The 24,704-nt window shown below is 41.4% G+C and overlaps 1 protein-coding gene across 1 annotated transcript in view; it reads right to left on the bottom strand.

The window, feature by feature from the left end:
• Nucleotides 1–24,704, bottom strand: part of Uch-L5 (ubiquitin carboxy-terminal hydrolase L5) — a 225,393-nt gene that overhangs the window by 25,678 nt on the left and 175,011 nt on the right. Inside the window, exon 5 of the mRNA XM_068355135.1 lies at nucleotides 3,603–3,800. Coding sequence (XP_068211236.1) covers nucleotides 3,603–3,800 — 198 coding nt within the window. The remainder of the gene's footprint in view (nucleotides 1–3,602; nucleotides 3,801–24,704) is intronic.

The raw sequence follows: 24,704 nt of genomic DNA, 5'->3' as shown, positions 1-24,704 counted from the left end.
TTAACAAAGATTTTCATAAATGCAAAAGTATTTTCTGTATAATACTATATAAAGTCTGGGAAAAGATAATAACAGATAGAGGATGGTCTAATATTAGTATGGGGGAGGTTTATAAAGACTAAAATATACGTAAATAATAAGATAAACAGGGAGTCGCTACTCTGTGGATTTTCACTTATCGCGGCTACCAATTATCAGTGATAGATGAAGGAATACTGCATTTTACCCTGATAAATTGTCACAATATGTGAGCAAAAATATTCTGGGCTAATGACTGTCATTAAGAACATAATTTGGAATCTAGCCAACACTTCCCTTCAGGGGTAATGGTAACGAATTCAGTTGCAAAGGGGTCTTTCTGTCTGAACATAGGTTTATCAATTAGTATACACCAAATCATTTTTAAATCTAAAAAAAATTAATTACCTGTCCTGAATAATATGAAATGCCTGTACTATTGTACGAGTCAGAAAGGGTGATTGGGGTCATTTAGCCTTTGCTATGGAACAAAAACAGCAGCAATTTCAGAAAAGAAATTTCCCAAGGGGGAAAATTAAAATTTTTTAAAGTATCTGTATTCTTCCTAACTATACAAATTAAAACATGTAATGAGGTGTAAACTGAAGGGTGGTTTACCCGTTGATAGTGGGACGGCAACCTTCCTCATTAGCTAACTGACAACTAACCAGGATAGCAGTGAGGACTTAGTCGGGGTTTGGTGCTGGCGAGAAACTTTGAATATGAGACTCAAGTTTGTATAGCTAGGAAAAATAAAAAAAAATTTAAAACAGTGTCATTTGTCCTTTACTATAGGAGACTCATCCTTAGGTTGGAGGAAGTCCCAGTTTTAACTGGCTGGAAACTTAACCTGGCAACTCGATACTCACGCATCTGGGAAGCTGAAAGAGTAAGGGTTCCATAAACCTCATGAACCAGAGGAAAATTCCAGTGGGTATTATAGACCCTGCCCTTTAGGGTTGTACTCGAGCCGAGAAAAAATTGTTATATAAATCAGACCAGGAAGAGGGTTCACTGACTCTGCTTAAAGGAGACCATACTATGGATATGAGTTTGCCTGGTTGTCATAGTTCTCTTCATTATGAGTGAGGGGAAAAGGGTCTCCCGTGCTTGAGAAAAATAGCTACAAGCAGTCTGGGCTTATTTGACAGAGATTGAGTCCAGTTGGCAAAGTCTTCCAATGATGTACCCCGAGGAAGGGGAAGTGTTATAAGTAAATTAAATTTATCTATGTTATAGGACCTGTGAGAAAGGTTTATTTTCTTATACCTAAAACCACTCGATATAATCCAAACAAGGTGAGACCCAACAAGAAAGACTGGCAATTGGAAGGTTGGCAAGGCGATGGTGAGCATCTCAAAACGCGGATAGAAGATAGCACGCGGTGAGCGTGGGGAGGCGAGACAGAGGCTGCTGTGTGCCTTGTTAGACATGACAGAAGACAAGTCGATCTGGGTCAATGCTCTGGAAAGAGCACATCTAACGCTAATGACATATCTAAGAGACTCGCTTGTCCGGAGGACATGCTAGAAGAGAAGGCGAATCTAGGGCACAACATCTGGGAACGGCCTGCCTAGAAGATATGTGTCTGTGAGACGCATCTGTTGGCAAGACGTATCTGGCAATGCATGCAACCATAACCTTGCGTCTGGCTAAGACTGTCAAAGAAAAAACTTCTGGTAAAGGAGAGGCCTGAAGAGAAGAATCTTTTCCAAGTGAGACCCCTGAATGAGCCCTTAGATGAAAAGAATCTGGAAGTGGTGTCTGAAAGAGAGCTCTGGTGAGCCGTCTTCTGAAGGACTGAAGAAAAGTAGTCCATCTATGAGGCATGTCTACAACCCGACTCTGATGAGGACGGATGGCCAAGGGTGAAAAACCACCTTGCCAGAGTGCTTCGAAGAGCAATACTCTGTAGGACAAATCCTTTGATGGTGGCGAGGTCAAACACTGAAGACCGCATAGGGAGGTTGAGACAATGGGAGTAGCTACAGAAGGAACTTGAAGCTCCAAGTCCAACTGGAGAGGTGGGAACTGAAGGGCATCCCTTGAGAAGGGTCCTTCCCTAGGGAAGGGCACCTGAAAGACGACTCTCCCTCCTAAGCCTCTGAAGGAGGACCGGAGACTAAGCAGCCTTCTTGTTGAAGGAAGACTTATTAGTTCCAGGATGAACTGAAGAGGCAGTAACTGAAGGGCATTTTCCCAGGGAAGGGTACCTGGAATAACTCTCTCCTTACTAAGCCTTTGAAGGAAGACTAGAGACTAAGAAGTATCCCTGTGGACACCAGAAGCATTTGTAGCAAGATCTACAAGATCCATGACAGTCTGGAGAACCAGGAACTGATGGGCACTTCCAAAGGTAAGAGAGCTTGGTAGAAAACTCCTTTCTTTGAAAACCTTGGGCTGAAGAAGATTCTAGAAGTTCCAGGGGTGCTTCTCTTGGGAAAGCTCCTAGGGGAAGATTTTTCCCTGCAAAAATTCCGAAGGTAGACTGGAGAAAAAGCAAGCTATGGGAAGGTCTACAAGTTCCAAGAGGAACTGAAGAGAGACCAGAGGCATCTATGATCCCTTCCAAAGAGGGAGGGTCTGGCAGGGTTAAGAGCCTGAAAGAGACACCCGCAGTCGCTATAGGTATGCAGTTAACTCTAGTAGTTTTGCCTTCTCTATCATAAGGCTTAACACTACACAGTATTCTAGAAGTTTTATTTTAGCTGTGATCAGATTATTGAATGATGTGTCTAATCAGACAAGTTCAGAATTTCAAAATTACAGTGAATATCTTTATATCAAGGATCCTCTTGAAGAGGGACAAGTTTCCCCTGAAGGTCCCTCGACAGGTGAAGAAGAAACAGGAAAATGAGAAGAGCTACTGATTTCAGGAAATGGATGCTCCTGCAGCAGAGGGGGGGGGGGGGGGGGGGGGCTCCATGGAAATGTCTGCCTATAAGTCCTAAGGGGTTCTACTCAAGCTGAAATAAAGTCTCCCCTCAGGAGGAAGATTCTTCCATTTCTCAAGGGAAACTGAAAGGCCTCCCTACCTCCAAGACTGTCAAGGTGAGAGTTTAGTGAAAGGGAGTGATTGAAACTCTCTTAAGGATGACTCCTAGGGCACTGATGACAGCTTCCCCAAGGATGACAACCATGGAAAAACCAAGTTCAGTCACCCAAACTCCAGGCAGGGACAAAACTGCAAGGCTACGCACACCACACAATTCCAAGCAATTGAGTACAAATAATGCCTCTCCGGGAACCCATGGGAAGAAACACTTCCATACTGAGAAGGGCTGAACATTCACTGAGTGTTCTTTAATACACAAACATGCTGGAAAACAAAGTGAACAAAATAAAAAGTGCCAAAACTCCAACCTGAGAAAATGTCTGTTTTCACTGATGGCGGATATCCAAGTGGGTTGTCCATGAGATAACAGAGGGGGGGAGCAACTGTCTCCCACCCACTATCAACAGATAAACCAACTGTCGGTTGTTTACAACAAGTTATAAGTTTTAATTGCCGTGTTCCAGCTTCTCTGTTATCTATCTCCTATAGTAAAGGACAATAGTTTGTATTTGTGTGAGAACAAACTTACTTTTGGATTCGTCTTTGAATGACTGGTTGTACAACTGTTAACCAATCGGTTCCTGGAGCAATGGGTCCCAAGTCAATCGGACCCTCTTTCAGGCCATCTAGTTCATACAGGCGCCCTTCAACTGGGATATATCCAACAAAATGAAAGACATCATCATCCTCAGTTGGTTGTTTGCAGTCAAACTCAAATAATGTTTGCCTGAAATACAAGAAAGGTAAGCATTACAAATAAAATAAAACCAAAACAAATACAGTACATAAAAATTTAGCATACAAATAAGGTCCCATAATATAATAAGCTGATAATACATACATTAATGATTCAGAGCCTCTCCTCAACACAGTAAAGAAAATAGATAAAAAATCTTAAACTTCTCGCATGGTTTGTCCTCCTACATATCTTTCATTTAGGAAATTTTTTTTTTTACAAAAGCAATTTTACTGAATTTGGAAAACACTCTCACTTGAGAAGACACCCACCTTCTGCATATCTGCTCATTTTATTGGCTGAAGATACCATTCAGAATATGACTATAATAAGGTAACATCAACATTATTACCGTAAGTACATTCAACTCTCATTATCTGAGATTAAATAGTTTCCAAAAAAGAAACACATACATAATTTATTTTTCAATAAGAATATATGGTAAGTATTGCCTAATGTGGACATAAAGTTACCAACTTTTCTTCTTATTGTAACTAAACAAACTATTTTCCAAAAACAAATTTATAAATGTTTTAACTATGTATCATCATATCTAATATGACCAAGTTTAAGAATGAAATTGAGATTAATATATACAGTAGTGATTTGTAGCGAGTAGTTCGTCGAGTCACGTCAGTGAAAGCACGTTAGCCAACCGTAGATTCGTAAGTCAATGTACTGTAATATTGATAATTCATTTACACTTCAACTAAATACCCTGTGTATTGTTCTGTACGAACAAATAACTCTTAACTTTATCTAATAATAATGCATGTTATATCAATATATTAATAAAGTATTTGGGAATAAAAACAGCAGATTTTAATCTTTTCTACTGTTTATGTTTGTAAGTTGATCAACACCACTGTCTATGCTTTCCAAATCAGCTGATTAAGGCAAACTCTCAAAAGATATATTTTATTTTCTAAAACAAACGATTATTGCTTGAAGTGTCATTTTCAACTTAGCATACTAATTTAACTAGTTTTATTTTAACAAAGTTTCATTCATGTTGCCGATGCACAATAAACGGGCGAAAAATCTATTTTTGGGTGAGGTAGCCATGTCTTCCTGATGGACGTTCCTTCATAGTAACTTCCTACGTTATATTTAACTACAGTTATATATCCTAGAGAATTTTACTAAAGGTATCCAGAATTCTAACTCCTGGCGCGAATATCCCTGGCTTTCGCCTTTAGGGATATCGCATAATATCAGAGGACGTATTCTTGACACGCCACATAGTTATCTACACCCCTAATAGCGTTTACGCTTCGAGAGGGGAAAGTGGCAAGAATTGTAGGAGAGCCGTTATTAAGGCATCGCTTCTACTCCTAATACTGTTGAGCGCCAGTATGACGTCAAGTCCCAGCGCTATCTTGTCATTCTTTGTAGAGTTAGCGAGGTGCTACAGATACGGTACTTTTGGGAGGGATTCATTCAGCCTTTGTAAAAGGAGGGTGGGTCCATCAGGACGACATGGCTACCTTACCCAAAAATAGATTTTTCGCTTCGCTCAAAATCCGATTTTGGGGCTCAGGCCATGTCGTCCTAATGGAAGTTTACCAAAGCATTAATGTATCTGTGGATTTCCCAGTAGTGCCAATAACCGCGAGATAAATTTTCCTTAGTCATCTAGACCTAGAGACACATGGTGTTACCGTCATACACCACTTCAACTGATCATGGACTATGTCAGTGCTTCCTGCCCCCTACAGGGAAGAGTCATGGTAGACTCTAGGAAAAACTCGAGGATTGTACGTTCATATGAACAATCTAGCAAACAAACTTGTATATTGGTCTCATATACTTGTAAAACATAGTTTGTATTCTGAAAGGAACCAAGTATGTACTGACTACTGACACCTCCCCTGGTCTACTTGGTGTGTTGTAAGCAAGGTAGACAGATTTTCATTCATGTAGGAAAATTGTACAAGTCAGTAATACAATCAGATATATAGAATCAGTCATAACCAGGGACTGATTTCTGATACAAAAACCTATTTTTGGGCTCAAACCATGACGTCCTGATGGAAGGTTCCTTTAGTAACTTCCCAAGGGTATATATGACTACAGTGATATTCCCAGAGAATCAAACCAAAGGTTTCACAGAATTCTAACTTCAGGCGCGAGTACCCTTAAGATTACTCTCAAAGGTATCGTATATAATCAGGGGACGTATTCTTGACACGCCACATGGCAATCTGCACCCCGAATAGCCTTTACGCTTCGAGGGGGATACGTGGCAGAATTAGAAGGGTAGCCGCAATAGAGGTTACCCTGGTTCTCCTACTTCTATCGTATCAAAACCAGGCCAACTCCCTCTGGCGGTCATTCCTTTATTTGTAGCGACTCGCTATGGTGGTGATCCCTGTTGATCTGACATTTTCGATCGATTTCAAGGGAATCTTTATGCTTTCTACGGCTTCTTTCTCCATCCAGAAAGTTGAGTATTTATTCTTTACAATATGTATTTTAGTTCCAGCCTCACAATGAAATTAGTGTAATTATTGTGTTTGGATTTATGCCGGTCACCTGTGTCGCCATAGGTGCAGTCGTTCATTGGGCATGTGTTATTTAGTTAGCAGAACGACATTTCCGGTTTTAATAGCATTAATTGTTATTATGAAAGCTATTTAGGCATTTTATATTGTAAAGATATTTATATGCATAATTTTCCCTTTTTCTGTGTCGATCGTATATGTCAGAGTTTTGGTGATTTTAGGTAACCGAGATCTCGCCTTGTCTAGGTACCCAACCTAGACAACATATACTTTCGACATTTCCCCGGTTACCCTTGTGTATCGGTTATCATTCTTTGGAGATTGATATCTCCTGGAATTAGATTAGCCGTTACTAGTCTCAAATAGAGATTTATGGGTAATCTCTCTTCCCTCTGAGAGTAGCCTTAGGCTACTACTCTCTGCGTCGGCCTTGAATTTCGAATTCAGGCATGACTAGCCTAGAGTTTTTCTGTCTCATCCCTTAACAGCAGACGGCAGTTTTGGGATTCGATCAGAACCTCAGAGTATTTAGTCTTTTGTCGGCAGTCGGTCGGCGGGGTGATTGCATTCCCCTGCCGGCTGAACTGCCGGCATAGGAGGCTAGCCCTCCCTAGATTACACCTGAAGTGGTTGCATGATGCCGCCACCTTCTCCCTGTGGTCTAGTAGACTAGTCCTATGCTCGCAGACCCTAGGCTGTAGAGTAGTATACTCTTGTGGCCTCTGTTTCTCCCTTGTTGAGAGGAACGGCATGGACTGCCGTCCCCTTAACTGTATTAGCACCTCCTAAGCTGGAGAATAGAAGATTCTCCTGCTGCTTGGGGTTGTGCCGGTACTGAAACAGAGTTTCTTCAAGGTGTGTAGGTCCAGCAACATTGACGGCCCCTCCCATACCTCATATAGGACACCCCCCTCTGTTCTTTTACGATGGCCGAGCCATTGTCTTTCCTGAGCCGGTGTCCTGCAACCTTACCATTGCCGGTGGGTTGCCGGAGCCGGCCAGACCCCCTCTCCTCAGCTGACGGCTGTCGGCGACTGACGGCTTCCGGCGGCCATGACGGCTGTGGGTGGGAGGTACCTTTTGTCACCAAGATTCTCCAGTTCTCCCTTGAACTGCTGGCCACAACTTCTGTTGTCGGCGTGTTGCTCTGGACGGCAGTAGACCGGCACAGATAGGTACTGACTCAGTCGGTAACATGCAGACTGTACTAGTGCTGCAGGAGGCTGGCCTACAGTGGTAAGCCAGCAATAGTACTGTGGCTAGATGGAAGCCTGAATGTTACATTCTCCCCTTCCATTTGAACCTTCTTTTCGGAGAAAGGCAGTAAAATTAGACTTTTACATCCTTTATTACTGTATACACACACAGTAATAGATAGCCTTCACTCCATGCTTTCTCTCTCTCTCTCTCTCTCTTGACTAGCATGCTAGATGCTCCGGCAAGAGCTAGCTAATCCGGCAACATGCCGGCTGAACTACAGTATATGCCTATACAGGTAGTCAGTAAATTTGCTGTATAGTATATACGGCAGATGGAAAACTAATGTATATATTATACTAGTAGTTATTTCCAATATATCTTGGGTATCCCTGAGTTTCCCTGATCAGGAAACTCCCTAATTTAATATTGTAAGGGAGGTCACAGCAAATAGATTGGTTGGGATACACAAATATACGTCTTTTATCTTTTCTAATCAACATATCTTGGGTACCCTTGTGCGAGCTTCTGCTGGTACCGCTCCTATATCGAAAGAATGGCATTCCTTTGATATTCTGATTGTGAAATCAGCCCTCCTTACCTCACAGTGTTAAGTATAAGGGGGGCCAGTGCTTTGTACACTTCCTTACACCTAGGTGTTCGACCCCCCTTTTTACCGGGAATTCCCCAATTGGAGGAATTTCCTTATCTTAATACTGAGGGGAGGTAATAGCGTTGGTTCGCAGGGGATACGCGGGTATGTGTCTCCCGCTATCTCTTTATAGCCTTCTGTCCTAAGCTATTTGTCAAAAGATGATTTTTGCAAATTGTTTATCAGTGTGATATTCAACTGAATACTCATTTCTGTTCTCCTTTCCTTACAGGAGGGACACCAGATGATGCATCGCAGTCTTTTGCAGTTATAAGAGTGAGTATTTTCACGGACATAATACATGCTGGTTCATGCCCCCAGCAATATTATTTCCAAATCCCCAACCCCGTCTGAGACCCTCTGACCTGTAAGTAGGCCAGACCTTACTGTCGAAGGTCTTGAAAAACCGAAGTTAATAGAACATTTGGGTGTGAGATTTCTAAAATCTCTCCGAAACCATACCTACCTATTTTACAGCTTCCTAAAGGACATCCTGTCCCCTATCCCTCCTTTCTCCACTCCAGTTCGAGGAGAGGTGGTGAGGATGGGGGTACCCCCCATCCCCCTCGATGCCAGTACATACACGATGGCAGTCTTACTTTCCTCCACACAGAAGATGGTGGTGTTCTATTGTTAATGGAGGAAACAAAAGACATCCATGACTGGTGCCTTGCTTCTTTCATGGCACGACGGAACTGTGCTCTAAATTTCTTGTACATAATTAAATTCCCATCATATTTTATTAATAATGCTTAAAATAAATAGCTTTGTATTAAAATGTACATGTTTAATCATTGCATATGGAATTCCATCGGGTCCAGGGGCTGTATCATTGCAATGAGCAAGTGCAGAATCAAATTCTCTTTCAGTGAAAGGAGAATTATACGACTCTTCCCTTCTTGTTGCAAAATTTAAAATTTTCTTTTCTTCAGTGCTCCTATACTGGTGACCAGGGGCTCCTTCACACTTGCTGGATACATTTGAAAAATGATTAGCCAAGGCATTGCTAACTTCATTTGCTTCAGTTACATACTGGCCATTCACCTTCAACACTGGTGGTGGGTTGGGGGTGAATTTGCCAGCTATCTTTTTTACTTTCCTCCACACAGAAGATGGTGGTGTTCTACTGTTAATGGAGGAAACAAAAGACATCCATGACTGGCGCCTTGCTTCTTTCATGGCACGACGGAACTGTGCTCTACAGTTCTTGTACATAATTAAATTCTCATCAGTTCTGCGTCTACGCAATCGTGTTAGAGATCTTCTTGTGGCTCTGTGGAGTGCAGTTAGTTCTGAAGACCACCACGGGACTGGTCGTCGTTTGAATAACCCTGTTGTTTTGGGAATTGAATTGACTCCTGCTGTATGAAGAGTTCCATTCAGTAGGTCTATGGCATCATCAATAGTTTCAAACTGTTCTGCTCTCCCTTCGATTTCACTTAGCTCAGAAAATTTAACCCAGTCTGCCTTGTCTAGATTCCAACGTGGCGATCTTTGCAAAGGCGGACCCTTGTTGGTGTTTATAATGATTGGTGCATGATCACTAGTATGCCAATCATCTAATGTCCTCCAATCAAAATCAAGAAGGCAGTTAGAGCTTGCAACTGAACGGTCAATGCATGACAAGGTACCTGTCTGAACATGGAAGTGTGTGGGCTCTCCTGTATTAAGGAGTCCCACATCCTCATTCTCCACAATTGATGAGATAATATTGCCCCTTGTGTTTGCTAAAATATCACCCCATAAAGGATGTCTACCATTCATATCTCCCAGTAAGAGAAATGGTTGAGGGAGTTGATGAATGACCTCTGCTAAATCATCATATAAAATATTATCATTTGGAGGCAAGTAGAGAGAGCATATTGTATATTTTCTTCCTATATCAGTTTGTACAGCCACTGCCTGCAGTGTTGTACATATAGACAGGTATTTGGGGAACATCTCGACGAACGTACATGAGACTTCCACCATGACTCCCTGCTTGATGATTATATGGTGTTCTATAGCTAACATACTCTCGAGGACTAGGAGTGTTAGCATCAAGCATACTTTCCTGTACACATACAATTATGGGGGAATGTTCATGAATTAGGAGCTTAAGTTCTTCAAATTTCGCCCTTAAACCCTGACAGTTCCATTGCAAAATTGAGGAGAAAACTATGGATTATTTCGGGAAGACATCTTGGATGAGGTCTTCCCATTAGCAGGTTTTAATCTAACATTATTACCTGTAGGTTTCTTCAGAGATGGTCTTGTTATGTTGGGTTTTACGTTGGTGTTTTTCTTTGTATCTTTTTTATATATTTGTTGAGGGGGATGGTGGACCTCAACTTGAATTTCTGATTTATTTAAATTGTCTTCTGGTTGATCGCCAACATCAACAGACAAAACATCATATTTATTTGATGTCATAATTCTAGTATTTCTTATGGAAGGGGGTGAGAGAGATGGAGGTCTCTCTCTTTTACGATTAATAGGTTGCGAGTTACCAGGTTTTTGTACCTTCCCCACTACAGGTACACCTGATAACTTGGTGTCAGGTGGAATCTCCATTAAATCAGGCAAGGATATGGCCTGGGAGAGGTTAGTACTATCCTTTGTAATGGGGGACAAAGGTTTGATAGTGGTGGGCAATGTCTTTTTGTTAATACTCAATGATAAATCTTAGGAGGAGATGTTCTTGTCTTATGCAGCACTTTATCAATAGATGGTGAATTCCTTTTTCGAGAACTACCTACAGTAGTAGGTGGGTGAGATGATTCCCGAGGAACTTTTTCTCCTGTTTTTAATGTCTTTGCATAAGTATTAGATTTATTTAATAATCTCTTGGCATGCCCCATGCTTACATGTTCAATAATTGATTTATTGAGGGCAGCCTCTTCTAACTTATAAAACTGGCAGCTCCTATCATTAGATTTATGATTAGAGTTGCAGTTTAAGCACCTTGCCTCAAGTGTACAATCCCCATGGTAAATATTGGAGCAACTATTACAAATTTTTTCATTATTGCAAACTTTGGAAGGATGTCCAAATTTAAAGCAATTATAACATTGCAGTGGCTTCTGCTTAAAAAGTTGAACTCTGATCCTTTCGTTTTCTATGTCTATTTGGAAAGGTACATCCGCATCCTGGAAAGTAAGAACAATCATTGATGTTCCAGGTACTTTATGTACTTTCCACACTGATAGAGGACACATAGCCAATATCTCCTCTTCAGTAAATTCATACAGATCCCTATTAAAAACCACTTCCCTTCCATAGCTAAAGTTTAGATGGGGTTTGATGTCCATTTTTATATAATCATTTACTGTCTTCAAATTGGACAGTATAACAGACTGTGTGTATGACTTGGCCTTTATCAAATAACTTTTCTTCCCGAATCGAGATATATCTCCAGGTGCGATCGTACCTACCTTCCTCTGAAGAAATTTGCAGATCTTGAAATAATTTTCCGTACCTCCTACAGATTGAACAAGAAGCCACATTGGTGGTTTTGGCTTTCTTTGGGATGGCATATCTGCCTTTATATCTCTATCGGCCCAGTCTGCTGGTCTGTAGACATCCAGATCTTTAGGTGCCCCATCACACAGAGCACCCTTAACACTCATATTACCTACTTGAATATCAACAATATTACGGCTTGCATTAAATGCTTCCTCGTGACAATTAAATGATAACCAAGATTCCCAATTATCATCTTGAAGTTTCATTCTAATTTCTTTTATTGATCCGTAACACTCAAATATTTTATGTAGCACATCATAATTAGCTTCTAAAGGGATTTGGTTAACGTGCAGGACATTGTTTTCCTGTGTTGCCCAAATTACCCTTTTTCCGAATGTTTAAATAACAGTCCTTTTTAGTTCCTACATCGTCAACGGAGTTTTCTTTAAACGAATTGCCAGAGGTCGTCAACAGTGCCGGGGGCGAGTCAGCATATCCAGGGGAGGTGGGGTCATTGTCACAAGAATCCATCAGAATAAAGAAAAGAGAAGAGTGATTTTTTGAAGTTTAATTTACCTGCTTGAGAACATTAAGGCATCACATGTTGGGAAGGAAATTTGCACTCTCCACTACCAGCACAGTGAGAGTATACTTCCCACATGGTCCACTCCATACCCTACCCGAAGGATAGCATCAAAACAGATATAGAGGCACAGGTGTAAGCTGAACCCGCCTGTTAGGACTGAGACCAAGAAACTATGGAATCATCCTCCCCATATCTGTAATGACGGGCTTCCGGCCAAAAGTCGAGAGTCCTACACCAAGCATTGGATCCCCCTGGATTCCGAAGACCCAACACTTGAGAATAGTTCCGCCAAAAAGGTCCAAACCATCTTCGGGATGGCTGAGATCATCCAATACTCTCACATATAGCTTTGAGCACAAACACCTCCCAACCGTAACCCCTTTCCCATTCATCAAAGCAGGCACCAATACCGGATGTAAAAACATCTGCCCAAGTGGCAATAACAGATGTAGAAACATCCATGCCATAAAGAAAAAAGGTAATAAACATACATATATATGTAAAAAAAAAAACATACATATGGAAAATTTTACTCACAGGGTTGGGACAGCATCATGAAAGAAAGTTTATAATATTAGGAGAAGGTTGAAGCAATATAAAGAGGAAGAAAAAGATAAGAAAGAGAGAAATTTAGATTCGAACTGGGGGAGTAATTTCCCCAAGTTCGAGAGCCCTCTTGCCCGTCACCAAGTTTCAGCACGGGAGTGAAATGCCGTGCTGAAGCTCAATGACTTCATCAAGGCATTCTCTCATTAAGAGGGAGAGAGCTCTTGAGCAAACGGGTGATAAAGAGGGCAAAGTCCATCAAATTCCAAGGAAGGCTGTTTTGTGTTCCCAAGAAGGACTCAGACAAACTCAGAGTCATTCTGGATTTGTCGCCACTCAACAAGTTCATAGAGAACGACAAGTTCAAGATGCTGACCCTTCAACATATAAGGGCCCTGTTCCCCAAAAGGGCATACACAGTCTCCATAGACATGGCAGATGCCTATTGGCACATTCCGATCAATCGCCAACTCTCCTCCTACCAAGGATTCAGGCTAAAAAAAAAGAAAGTACACTCTCAGAGCCATGCCCTTCAGACTTAACATAACCCCAAGGATCTTCACGAAGCTTGCAGCAGCAGTCGTTCAACAACTACGCCTACAAGGTGTCCAGGTGATATCCTATCTGGACGATTGGCTGGTGTGGTGCTAGGAGTACAGCTAAAAGATGCATTAGGAGTCTGGAGAAGAAATGCATCAAACACTCGAAGAGATCTAAGAGGACCAGTACCAATCCGACTACGATCCCTTCTCAAGCCATGGTCGGAGGCCAAGAACTTCAAGAGGTCAACACCTCTGCAACCGCCTCCACCCTCAGTCATCATCCACACGGATGCATCATTGGAAGGATGGGGAGGTCACTCTCATCAACGGAAAGTTCAAGGAACTTGGTCCTCTCTATTCAAAACCTTCCATATCAACATTTTGGAGGCCATGGCAGTCTTCCTCACACTGAAGAAATTACAGTATCCCCTCGCCCTTCAGTCCACATAAGGCTGATTCTGGACAGCGAGGTGGTAATGAGATGTCAGAATCGTCAAGGCTCGAGATCACCTCAACTCAACCAAGTGATGTTAGCCATCCTCCATTTAGCGGAAAAGAAGAGATGGCAGTTATTAGCAGTTCATCTTCAAGGGTTCCGCAATGTGACAGCGGACGCTCTATCCAGGCTAACTCCGATTGAGTCAGAATGGTCCCTGAACGCAAGATCATTCTCCTTCATCTTACATCAAGTCCCGGAACTGCAGATCGACCTCTTCGCGACGAGCGACAACAAGAAACTTCCTCGATACATGGCCCCGTACGAGGACCCTCTAGCGGAAGCAGTGGACGCCATGTCCCTCGACTGGAACAGATGGACCAGGATTTATCTGTTCCCTCCATCCAACCTGCTGATGAAGGTCCTCAACAAGCTGAGATCTTTTCAAGGAACAGCAGCCCTAGTGGCTCCCAAGTAGCCCCAGAGCAACTGGTTCCCTTTAATATTGGAATTACAGCTGAGGCTGATTCCCCTGCCGGACCCAGTTCTGTCTCAACAAGTACAGAAGTCGACTGTCTTCGCTTCATTACAGAAAACCCAAGACCTTCATCTCATGATTTTCTCTCCCTAGCAGTAAAGAAAAGGTTTGGGATCTCGAAAGAGAGTATAGACTTCTTAGAGGAATATAAGTCAAAATCTACCAGAAGGCAATACGAGTCATCTTGGAAGAAGTGGGTGGCCTTTATCAAGGCAAGAAATCCAAAGGAAATCTCGACAGATTTCTGCTTATCTTTCTTTATTCATCTTTATGAACAAGGTTTAGCAGCCAACACGATAACTACGTGTAAATCTGCCTTGACTAGACCCTTGCTTTATGCTTTCCAAGAAGACTTGTCTAATGAGATTTTTAACAAAATCCCTAAGGCCTGTGCTAGGCTCAGGCCTGCAGCACCTCCAAGGCCCATTTCATGGTCTTTGGATAAGGTACTACATTTTGCTTTCAAGTTTGAACAACAATAATTGCTCTTTGAAAGATTTGACTCAAAAAGTTATATTCTTGTTTGCTCTAGCCTCAGGGGCTTGAGTTAGTGAGATAGTGGCCCTTTCTCGGGAAGAGGGCCATATCCAGTTTGCTGAAACGGGAGAGCTAAATCTCTTTCCCGACCCAACGTTTTGTGCCAAGAATCAGCTACCCACTAAGATGTGGGGTCCCTTGAGAATCTGCCCTCTGAAGGAAGATGTCTCGCTGTGTCCAGTCTAAAGGTCTATATTCGCTGAACTTCAGACTTCAGGGGAGGACAGCTCTTTAATGGAGAAACATTGGGGTCAAACTTATCCCTGAAACAACTAAGGGCGAAGATCACCTACTTCATTCGCAGAGCGGATCCTGACAGTACACCCGCAGGTCATGATCCTAGGAAAATTACTTCTTCGTTAAACTTTTTCCAGCTCATGGATTTCGAGAGCCTTTGCTCGTTTACTGGATGGAAGTCATCCAGAGTGTTTTTCAAACACTTCACGTAGCAAGTGCAAGAATTAAAACGATTCGTGGCAGGTAGTGTACTAAATCCTGTCGCTTAGTGCTGAGAGGAAAAGTGAATTATGTGGGACTATAATTCTAAAGGGTGTACATGTTGGCACATCATCGTGCAACATGGTAAGTGGAATGTAATCAAGGTGTCATTATGGACTGTTCCAGTGTATGAAGGTGAAGAAACATAAACTGAACACTGAGTGCCGTGTGTAGTGTAAATAGACAGACTTCTCAGAAAGACTTTTCAATTTAGTGGCAAAAAATTTTTTTTTCAGGTCAAACAAGTATTTCTGATTTATTCTGTATTGTCTATGTTTGTAAATACTATTTCACTTGCATTTTTATATTATTATGAAATGTATGCTGAATTTTTATCTATTGTTTGACAAAAAAGGTTTAATTGTTTTGCGCGTCTTATTTCGCCCTAAACATATTTTAATAAAGTTATGTGTGATTGATTGATTTAAAGTTTTCAGGCATCCTGACATCTGAGGTCATTGACGCCGGTAACAATTAACTTATGTATACAAAAATAAAAAATAAAATAAAATAAAAAATAAAAGAGTATTCAATTAAAATCATAAAAGTTGAATGTCATAAAAGTTAAATAATTTTCAGAAGACCTGCTTCTGAAATAAATCTAAAAATGCCACTTGCATGGTAGGACACATCATTTCCAAGAATCTTGGCAAGGATGAACCTGCCACCCTCACCTCGAGCCTCAAACAAATATCTATTCCTTAAGTTGTTATAATTGGGGTATTCAGTCAACAAATGCCTCACTGTTAAAGGTACTAAACAGTCGTCACAATACGGTCGCTGTTGGCCCTTCAGCAGAAACTCATGTGTCAACCGAGTGTGACCAATACGGAGACGACAAAGAGACGTCTCCCATTTTCGGGGCATCATATTATACCTCCAAGGATATATGACATTTGTTACCTCTCGCATTTTATTCGCATCTAGGGTATCCCATTGCTGTTGCCATTTATTGCAAACCAATTTCTTGATGTCAGGTAAGGAATCATTACAGGCAATGGGATACCTTCTTGGCAGCAACTCGGATGCAGCATTCTTAGCCAGTGAATCTGCCTTCTCATTCCCACACACACCTACATGTGCTGGAACCCAACAAAATTGAACTGTTATACCTCTCCGTCCAATAATAAAAAGCCATTCTAAAATCTTTAAAACTAGAGGGTTATTAGAATTAAAAACTTCCATAGCTTGAAGGACAATCCTTGCATCACTAAAAATTGTAAAATTACCCTCCTTCTCCAATGCTATTTTCTCAACAGCGGTTAATATGCCATACAGTTCGGCAGTAAATATGGAAGCGGTCAGAGGAAGTGCACCTCTACAATTAAAACTATTACTATGTACCCCAAATCCAACGCCAGCATCAGATTTGGAGCCATCAGTATAGATAAAAGTTGATCCTCTATGTTCTTTAACATGTTCATTAAAAAGAGACCTGGCTTCTAGGTCTGACATATTCTTCTTATCTCCTATAAAATATTTACAAAAAGATATCTCTGGTAACTTCCATGGAGGCGTTGATGATACCTTGAATGGAAGTACCTTATTTCTAATTATATCCAGACTGTTTAATAATTGTTTCACCCGAAAGCCATAGGGTTGAGGAGATTTTGGGTGCATTTCAAAGTATGTTGGGTGCCTTACAAGGCTTGCAGTCTGGAAGGCTAAAGAATTAGGGAGTCTTTGCAATCTAAACCAATACCGAAGGATAGAAGACATCCGGTAAAGGTCTAGTGGTAACTCTCCAGCATCAACAAGGAGACTTGGGATAGGTGATGTTCTGAATGCTCCCGTGGACAATCTAATACCTGCATGATGTATTGAATCTAATATTTTCAACCGGCTTGGGGTGGCTGAAGAGTATACCTCACAACCATAACTAATTTTGGAAAAAATCAAGGCCTTGTATAATTTTAAAATAGTATTGCGGTCTGCCCCCCATGATGTATGGGACAATACTTTTAAAATATTCAGAGCTTCAACACATTTTGCTTTTAGTGCTTTTAGGTGAGAAACCCATGTAAGTCTACAGTCAAATATCAAACCTAAAAATTTGGTTTCCGATACACATGGTATCCGTTGACCTTTAATGTATATATCCGGGTCTGGATGTGCTCCCCGTATACGACAGAAATGTACAATAGTAGTTTTACTTGTTGAGAACTTAAATCCATTCATATCGGCCCACTGGATAATTTTGTCAATTGAGAGCTGTAGTTTTCTCTCAACCGTTGCCATTCTGGCTCCAGCAAATGATATTGAGAGATCATCCACAAATAATGTTGGGAGAACATCCTGGGGAATGGCTGAGGATATCCCATTAATTGCTAGTGCAAAAAGGGTTACACTCAGCACACTTCCCTGAGGAACTCCTTCTTCCTGGCACTTACTCTCTGATAGAGCTTCCCCAACTCTCACTTGAAAAACTCTATGTGAAAGAAATGCCTGAATAAATAGTGGCAGCTCTCCTCTCAATCCGATTTCATGAATGGTTTTAAGTATACCATATCTCCAAGTGGTATCATATGCCTTTTCAAGGTCAAAAAATACTGTAACATGGTGCTGTTTGGAAGCAAAGGCTTCACAAATAGAAGACTCAAGTCGTATCAACACATCAGTCGTTGAGTGCATTTTTCGGAATCCACATTGAATCGGTGATAAAATACCTTTCTTTTCAAGGTACCATATCAGCCTTGCATTGACCATCTTCTCCATGATTTTACATAAACAAGATGTCAATGCAATAGGACGATAGTTTGCTGCTAAAAACTTGTCTTTACCGGGTTTTAAAAAGGCTAAAATAATGGCTAGTTCCCAAACACTTGGGTAACTATGATCATGCCATATTCTATTAATAATGCTTAAAATAAATAGCTTTGTATTAAAATGTACATGTTTAATCATTGCATATGGAATTCCATCGGGTCCAGGGGCTGTATCGTTGCAATGAGCAAGTGCGGAATCAAATTCTCTTTCAGTGAAAGGAGAATTATAACTCTTTTCTCTTCTTGTTCCAAAATCTAAAATTTTCTTTTCTTCAACGCTCCTATACTGGTGACCAGGGGCTCCTACACACTTGCTGGATACATTTGAAAAATGACTAGCCAGGGCATTGCTAACATCATTTGCTTCAGTTACATACTGACCATTCACCTTCAACACTGGTGGTGGGTTGGGGGTGAATTTGCCAGCTATCTTTTTTACTTTCCTCCACACAGAAGATGGTGGTGTTCTACTGTTAATGGAGGAAACAAAAGACATCCATGACTGGCGCCTTGCTTCTTTCATGGCACGACGGAACTGTGCTCTACATTTCTTGTACATAATTAAATTCTCATCGGTTCGGAGTCTACGCAATCGTGTTAGAGATCTTCTTGTGGCTCTGTGGAGGGCAGTTAGTTCTGAAGACCACCACGGGACTGGTCGTCGTTTGAATAACCCTGTTGTTTTGGGAATTGAATTGACTCCTGCTGTATCGAGAGTTCCATTCAGTAAGTCTATGGCATCATCGATATTTTCAACCTGTTCAGCATCCCCCTCAATTTCGCTTAGCTCACGAAACTTTTCCCAGTCCGCCTTGTCAAGATTCCATCGTGGCGATCTCTGTAAAGGTGGACCATTGTTGGTGTTTATAATGATTGGTGCATGATCACTAGTATGCCAATCATCTAATGTCCTCCAATCAAAATCAAGAAGACAGTTAGAGCTTGCAATTGAAAGGTCAATGCATGACAAGGTACCTGTCTGAACATGGAAGTGTGTGGGCTCTCCTGTATTAAGGAGTCCCACATCCTCATTCTCCACAATTGATGAGATAATATTGCCCCTTGTGTTTGCTAGGATATCACCCCATAAAGGATGTCTACCATTCATATCTCCCAGTAAGAGAAATGGTTGAGGGAGTTGTTGAATGACCTCTGCTAAGTCATCATATAAAATAATATCATTTGGAGGTAAGTACAGAGAGCAAATTGTATATTTTCTCTCTATATCAATTTGTACAACAACTGCCTGCAGGGTTGTACGTATAGACATAGGTATTTGGGGAACATCTCGACGAATGTATACAAGACTTCCGCCATGGCTCCCTGATTGTTGATTATATGGTGTTCTATAGCTAACATACTCTCGAGGACTAGGAGTGTTAGAATCAAGCATACTTTCCTGTAGACATACAATTATGGGGGAATGCTCATGAATTAGGAGCTTAAGTTCTTCATATTTGGCCCTCAAACCCTGACAGTTCCATTGCAAAATGGAGGAAAAAACTATGGATTATTTCTGGAAGACATCTTGGATGAGGTCTTCCCATTAGCAGTTTTTAATCTAACATTATTACCTGTAGGTTTCTTCAGAGGTGGTCTTGTTATAATGGGTTTCATGTTTGTGTTTTTCTTTGCATCCTTTTGATCTATTTGTTGAGGTGGATGGTGGACCTCAACTTGAATTTCTGATTTATTCAGTTTATCTTCTGGTCCATTAGAAACATCAACAGACAAAACATCAAATTTATTTGATGTCATAACCTTGACGTTTCTAATGGAGGGTGGAGAGAGAGAAGGAGGTCTCTCTCTTTTCCTATTTATCAGTGGTGAGGATTTACCAGGTTTTTGCACCTTCCCTACCACAGGTGCACCTGGTAACTTTGTTTCGGGTGGAACTTCCATCAAATCAGGCAAGGACATGGCCTGAGAGAGGTTAGCACTATTGTTGGTAATGGGGGATGGAGTTTGTATAGAAGTGGGCAGTGTTGCAGTTTTAATACACAGTGGTAAAGCCTTGGAAGGCAATATGCTTACCTTGTCACGTAAAACTCTACTATCATTAAATGATGTATTTCCTTTTTGGGAATTACTGGCAGCACTATGTGGGTTCGATGTCTCCTGTGGTATATTTTCTCTTGATTTCAGTGCATTTGCATAGCTGTTTGGTTTTTTCAGTAGTCTTTTGGCGTGTCCTACACTTATGTTTTCTACACTGGATTTGTTGAGGGCTGCTTCTTCAAACTTATAAATCTCGCAGCTCCTGTCAGTGGATTTATGGTTTGAATTGCAATTCAAACAGCTGGGCTCAAGTGTACACTCTCCATGATAGGGACTGGCACAGATGCTACACATTTTTTCATTTTTACAAACTTTAGAAGGATGTCCAAATTTGAAACATTTGAAGCATTGTAAGGGCTTTTGTTTAAAAGGTCGAACTTTTATTCTTTCATTTTCAATATCGATGTGGAAAGGCACATCAGCATCCTGGAAAGTAAGGATAATCATTGACGTCCCAGGAATCTTATGGACTTTCCACACTGTTAATGGGCACATGGCTAGTATTTCCTCTTCTGTAAATTCGTAAAGATCTTTATTGAAGACTACTCCCCTTCCATAACTAAAGTTTAGGTGGGGTTTGACATCTAACATATCCTCATCACTGTTTGTCGTAAGGTTAGACAGTATTACTGATTGCGTGAATGATTTAGCATGGATTAGGAAGCTATTTTTCCCAAAGCGAGATATATCACCAGGTGCAATGGTTCCTACCTTTTTCTGAATTAGTTTGCTAATTTTAAAATAATTCCCATTACTCCCTTTAGGCTCGGCAACAAGCCACATTGGTGGTTTTGGCTTTCTTTGGGGGAGCATAGTTAAATCTATATCTTTCTCAAACCAGTCAGCAGGTCTATATACTGTACATCCAAACTGTTTGGTATCTTATCACATAGGGCACCCATGACATTTAGGTTATTAATTTTGATATCATTGATGTTACATATTGCATTGAATGCTTCTTCATGATTATTATAAGTTATCCATGAATGCCATTTTTCATTTTCAAGTTTCATTCTAATTTCTTTTATCATTCCATAGCATCTAAATGCTTTATATATCATATCATAATCAGTATTTATTGGAATTTGGGTAACATGAAGAATTCTTAGTTTCCCTTTGTTACCCGACTTAATTGGTTTTGAAACATTAGTAGAGGGGTCCTTTTTTGTTCCTAAGTCATCAACAGAATTTTCCTTAATTGAATTAGCAGAAGTCGTCAACAGTGCCGGGGGGGAGTCAGCAAATCCAGGGGATGGGGAGTCAGCATTTGAAGGGTCCATATTTAAGGGTGGGATTTTCAGGTTTTTTGTTGTTGTTTGGTTGGGGTACCTGCTTGAGAATTATAAGAAAGTATCATACGTTGGAAAGGAAATTTGTATTCTCCACTATCGGCACAATGAGAGTATACTTCCCAGATGGTCCACTCCATACCCTACCCGAAGGATAGCATCAAAACAGATATAGAGGCACAGGTGTAAGCTAAACCCGCCTGTTAGGACTGAGACCAAAGTAATATGGAATCATCCTCCCCATATCTGTAATGATGGGCTTCCGGCCAAAAGCCAAGAGTCCCACCTCAAGGATTGGATCCCCCTGGATTCCGATGACCCAACCCTTGAGAGTAGTTCCGCCAAAAAGGTCCAAACCATCTTTGGGATGGCCGAGATCATCCAATACTCTCATATATAGCTTTGAATGCGAATACCTCCCAACCGTGATCCCTTCTCCCATTCATCTAAGCAGGCAGTAATAACGAATGTGGAAATATCCACGCCATTTAAATAAAATAGAAAAAAAAATAAATAAATAAATAAATGAGCAAATAGAATAAATAAATATATATATATGCATACATCTACATATATATATATAAGTAAGAAAGATAATAATCATAGAGATAGGACAGCAAGATGAAAGAAAGTTGATGAAATTAGGAGAAGGTCGGAGTAATATTAAGCAGAAGAAAAAGATGAAAGAGAGAAATTTAGATTCGAACTGGGGGAGCAATTTCCCGAAGTTCGAGAGCCCTCTTGCCCGTCACCAAGATTCAGCACGGGAATGAAATGCCGTGCTGAAGCTCAATGACTTCGTCAAGGCATTCTCTCATTAAGAGGGAGTTATGTGTGAGCATTACTTTTATTCATTACTATTCTGCATAATTATATTAAACAAAGGTAGTAACTTTGTTTCTATACGTAAATAAACCTTTCTAGCCTGGCTTACCTTGTTTCGATACAGATACAAACTTGTCTGTTGCGGTATATAGCTGAACTGATATACCTAAATGCTATGGTGGCTGACATGAACCTGTGTTCGTTTTACAAATACAAACTTTGGCTAAAGGCATACAGTGAGACCTGTATGCCCTTTTGATTGCTAGGTTGGTCATATGAAATACTGTATGCAAACTTTGACACTTTTTCCCGAGTCTAGTTTGACTCTACCCTGTAGGGGGCAGGAAGCAGTGCACTAACATAGTCTATGATTAGAAGAAATGACATATAACGGTAATGTGATAGGTCTCTAGGGTCTAGATGACCAAGGAAATATTGTCTTGAGGTTTAAGGCACAACTGGGAAATCCACGGATACATTAATGCTCTGGTAAACTTCCATCAGGACGACATGGCCTGAACCCTAAAAATGGATTTTGAACGAAGCGAAAAATAAATTTTTGGGTGAGATAGCCATGTCGTCCTGATGGACCCGCCCTCCTTTCTATGAAAAGCCTTGGCAGGATCCCTCTCAATAATACTGTATCTATAAGTACCGGCTCAACGCTACGAGGAATAAAGATGGCGGCGGTTATGGCGCCATCTGAGTACTCAAATAGTAACGGAGGAAGGGAACTTTATAACGGCTCCTCTTTTATTTGGCACTTTTCCCCTCTAAGCGTAAATGCTATGCGGGGTGCAGATTGCTATGTGGCGTGTCAAGAATACATCCCCTGATATTATGCGATATCCTAAAAGGAAACTTTAAGGATATTCGCGCCAGGAGTTAGAATTCTGGAGACCTTCAAGTCAAATTCTCTGGGAATATCACTGTAGTCAAATATACCATAGAAAGCTACTTAAAGGAACCTTCCATCATGACGACATGGCTATCTCACCGAAAAATAGATTTTTCGCTTCGGTCAAAATCCGTTTTGAGATCCCAAATCTTTTCTTAAGCGTTAAAGCGGGAAAATCATGAGATGAAGGTTTTGGGTTCTCTGAGATGAACCGAAGACAGTCGACTACTGAACCAGTTGAGATAGTGCTGGGTTTGGTAGAGGGACCAGCCTCAGCTTCAGTTCCATTATCAGAGGGAACCAGTTGCTCTTGGGCCACTTGGGAGCGACTAGAGCTGCCGTTCCTCAGAAAGATCTCAGCCTGTTGAGGACCTTCAGTAGAAGATTGGTCGGAGGGAACAGGTAAATCCGGTTCCATCTGTTCCAATCGAGAGACATGGCGTCCGTCGCCTTCGAAAGAGGATCCTCGTATGGGGCTACGTATCGAGGTAGTTTCTTGTTGTCGCTCCTCGCTTAGAGGTCGATCTGCAGTTCCGGTACTTGTTGTAAGATGAAGGAGAATGAGTCTGCGTCTAGGGACCATTCTGACTCTATCGGCTTGAGCCTGGATAGAGCGTCAGCCGTCATATTGCGGAACCCTTGAAGGTGAACTGCTGATAAATGGCATATCTTCTTTTCCGCCAGACAGAAGATGACCAATATCACATGGTTGATATGGGGCGATCTCGAGCCTTGTTGGTTCAGACATCTCATTATCACTTCGCTGTCCAGGATCAGCCTGTTGTGGGCTGATCTGCGAGGGGAGAGTTTTTTCAACATCAAAAGACCTGCCATGGCCTCCAAAATGTTGATGTGAAAGGTCTTGAACAGAGAAGACCAAGTCCCCTGGGCTTTCCTTTGATGGGAGTGACCTCCCCATTCTTCTGTCGAGTCATCCGTGTGGATGGTTATCGAGGCGGAGCTGGTTGTAAGGGCACAGTCCTCTTTAGGTTCTTGGCCTTCGACCATGGCTTGAGAAGTGATCGTAGTAAGGTCGGTATCGGTCTTTTTTTATCTCTTCGAGTGTTTGATGTGTATCTTCTCGACTCCTGGCGCATCCTTCAGCTATGCTTTTAGCACTGGGTCTGTCACTGCTGCGAACTGGAGAGAGCCCAGTACTCTTTCCTGTTTGCATCTTGAGATCCTGTCGGATTTCAGTAGTCTCTTGACATATCCTACGATCTCTCTCCTCATCCCTGGGGGAATGGAGAGGCGGTGTGACTTCAAGTTCCAATGGATTCCCAGCCATTGAAACTCCTGAGCTGGAGAAAGTCGAGATTTCTTGAAGTTGATCTTGAATCCCAGATGTCCCAGGAACTGGATCACTTTCTTGGATGCCTGCAGACAAGCCATCCTGGATGCTGCCCACACCAGCCAGTCGTCCAGGTATGCTGCTACCTGAACGCATTCTAGGCGTAGTTGTTGAACGACTGCGCCTACAAATTTCGTGAATATCCTTTGGGCTATATTTAATTCGAAGGGCATGGCTCTGAAGACGTACTTTTCCTTCTGTAGCTTGAATCCTAGGTAGGAGGAGAGGG

This window comes from Palaemon carinicauda, chromosome 31 (genome assembly GCF_036898095.1).
Source record: "Palaemon carinicauda isolate YSFRI2023 chromosome 31, ASM3689809v2, whole genome shotgun sequence".
Lineage (NCBI taxonomy): Eukaryota > Metazoa > Arthropoda > Malacostraca > Decapoda > Palaemonidae > Palaemon > Palaemon carinicauda.
This window is presented reverse-complemented; position numbering and strand designations above follow the sequence as displayed.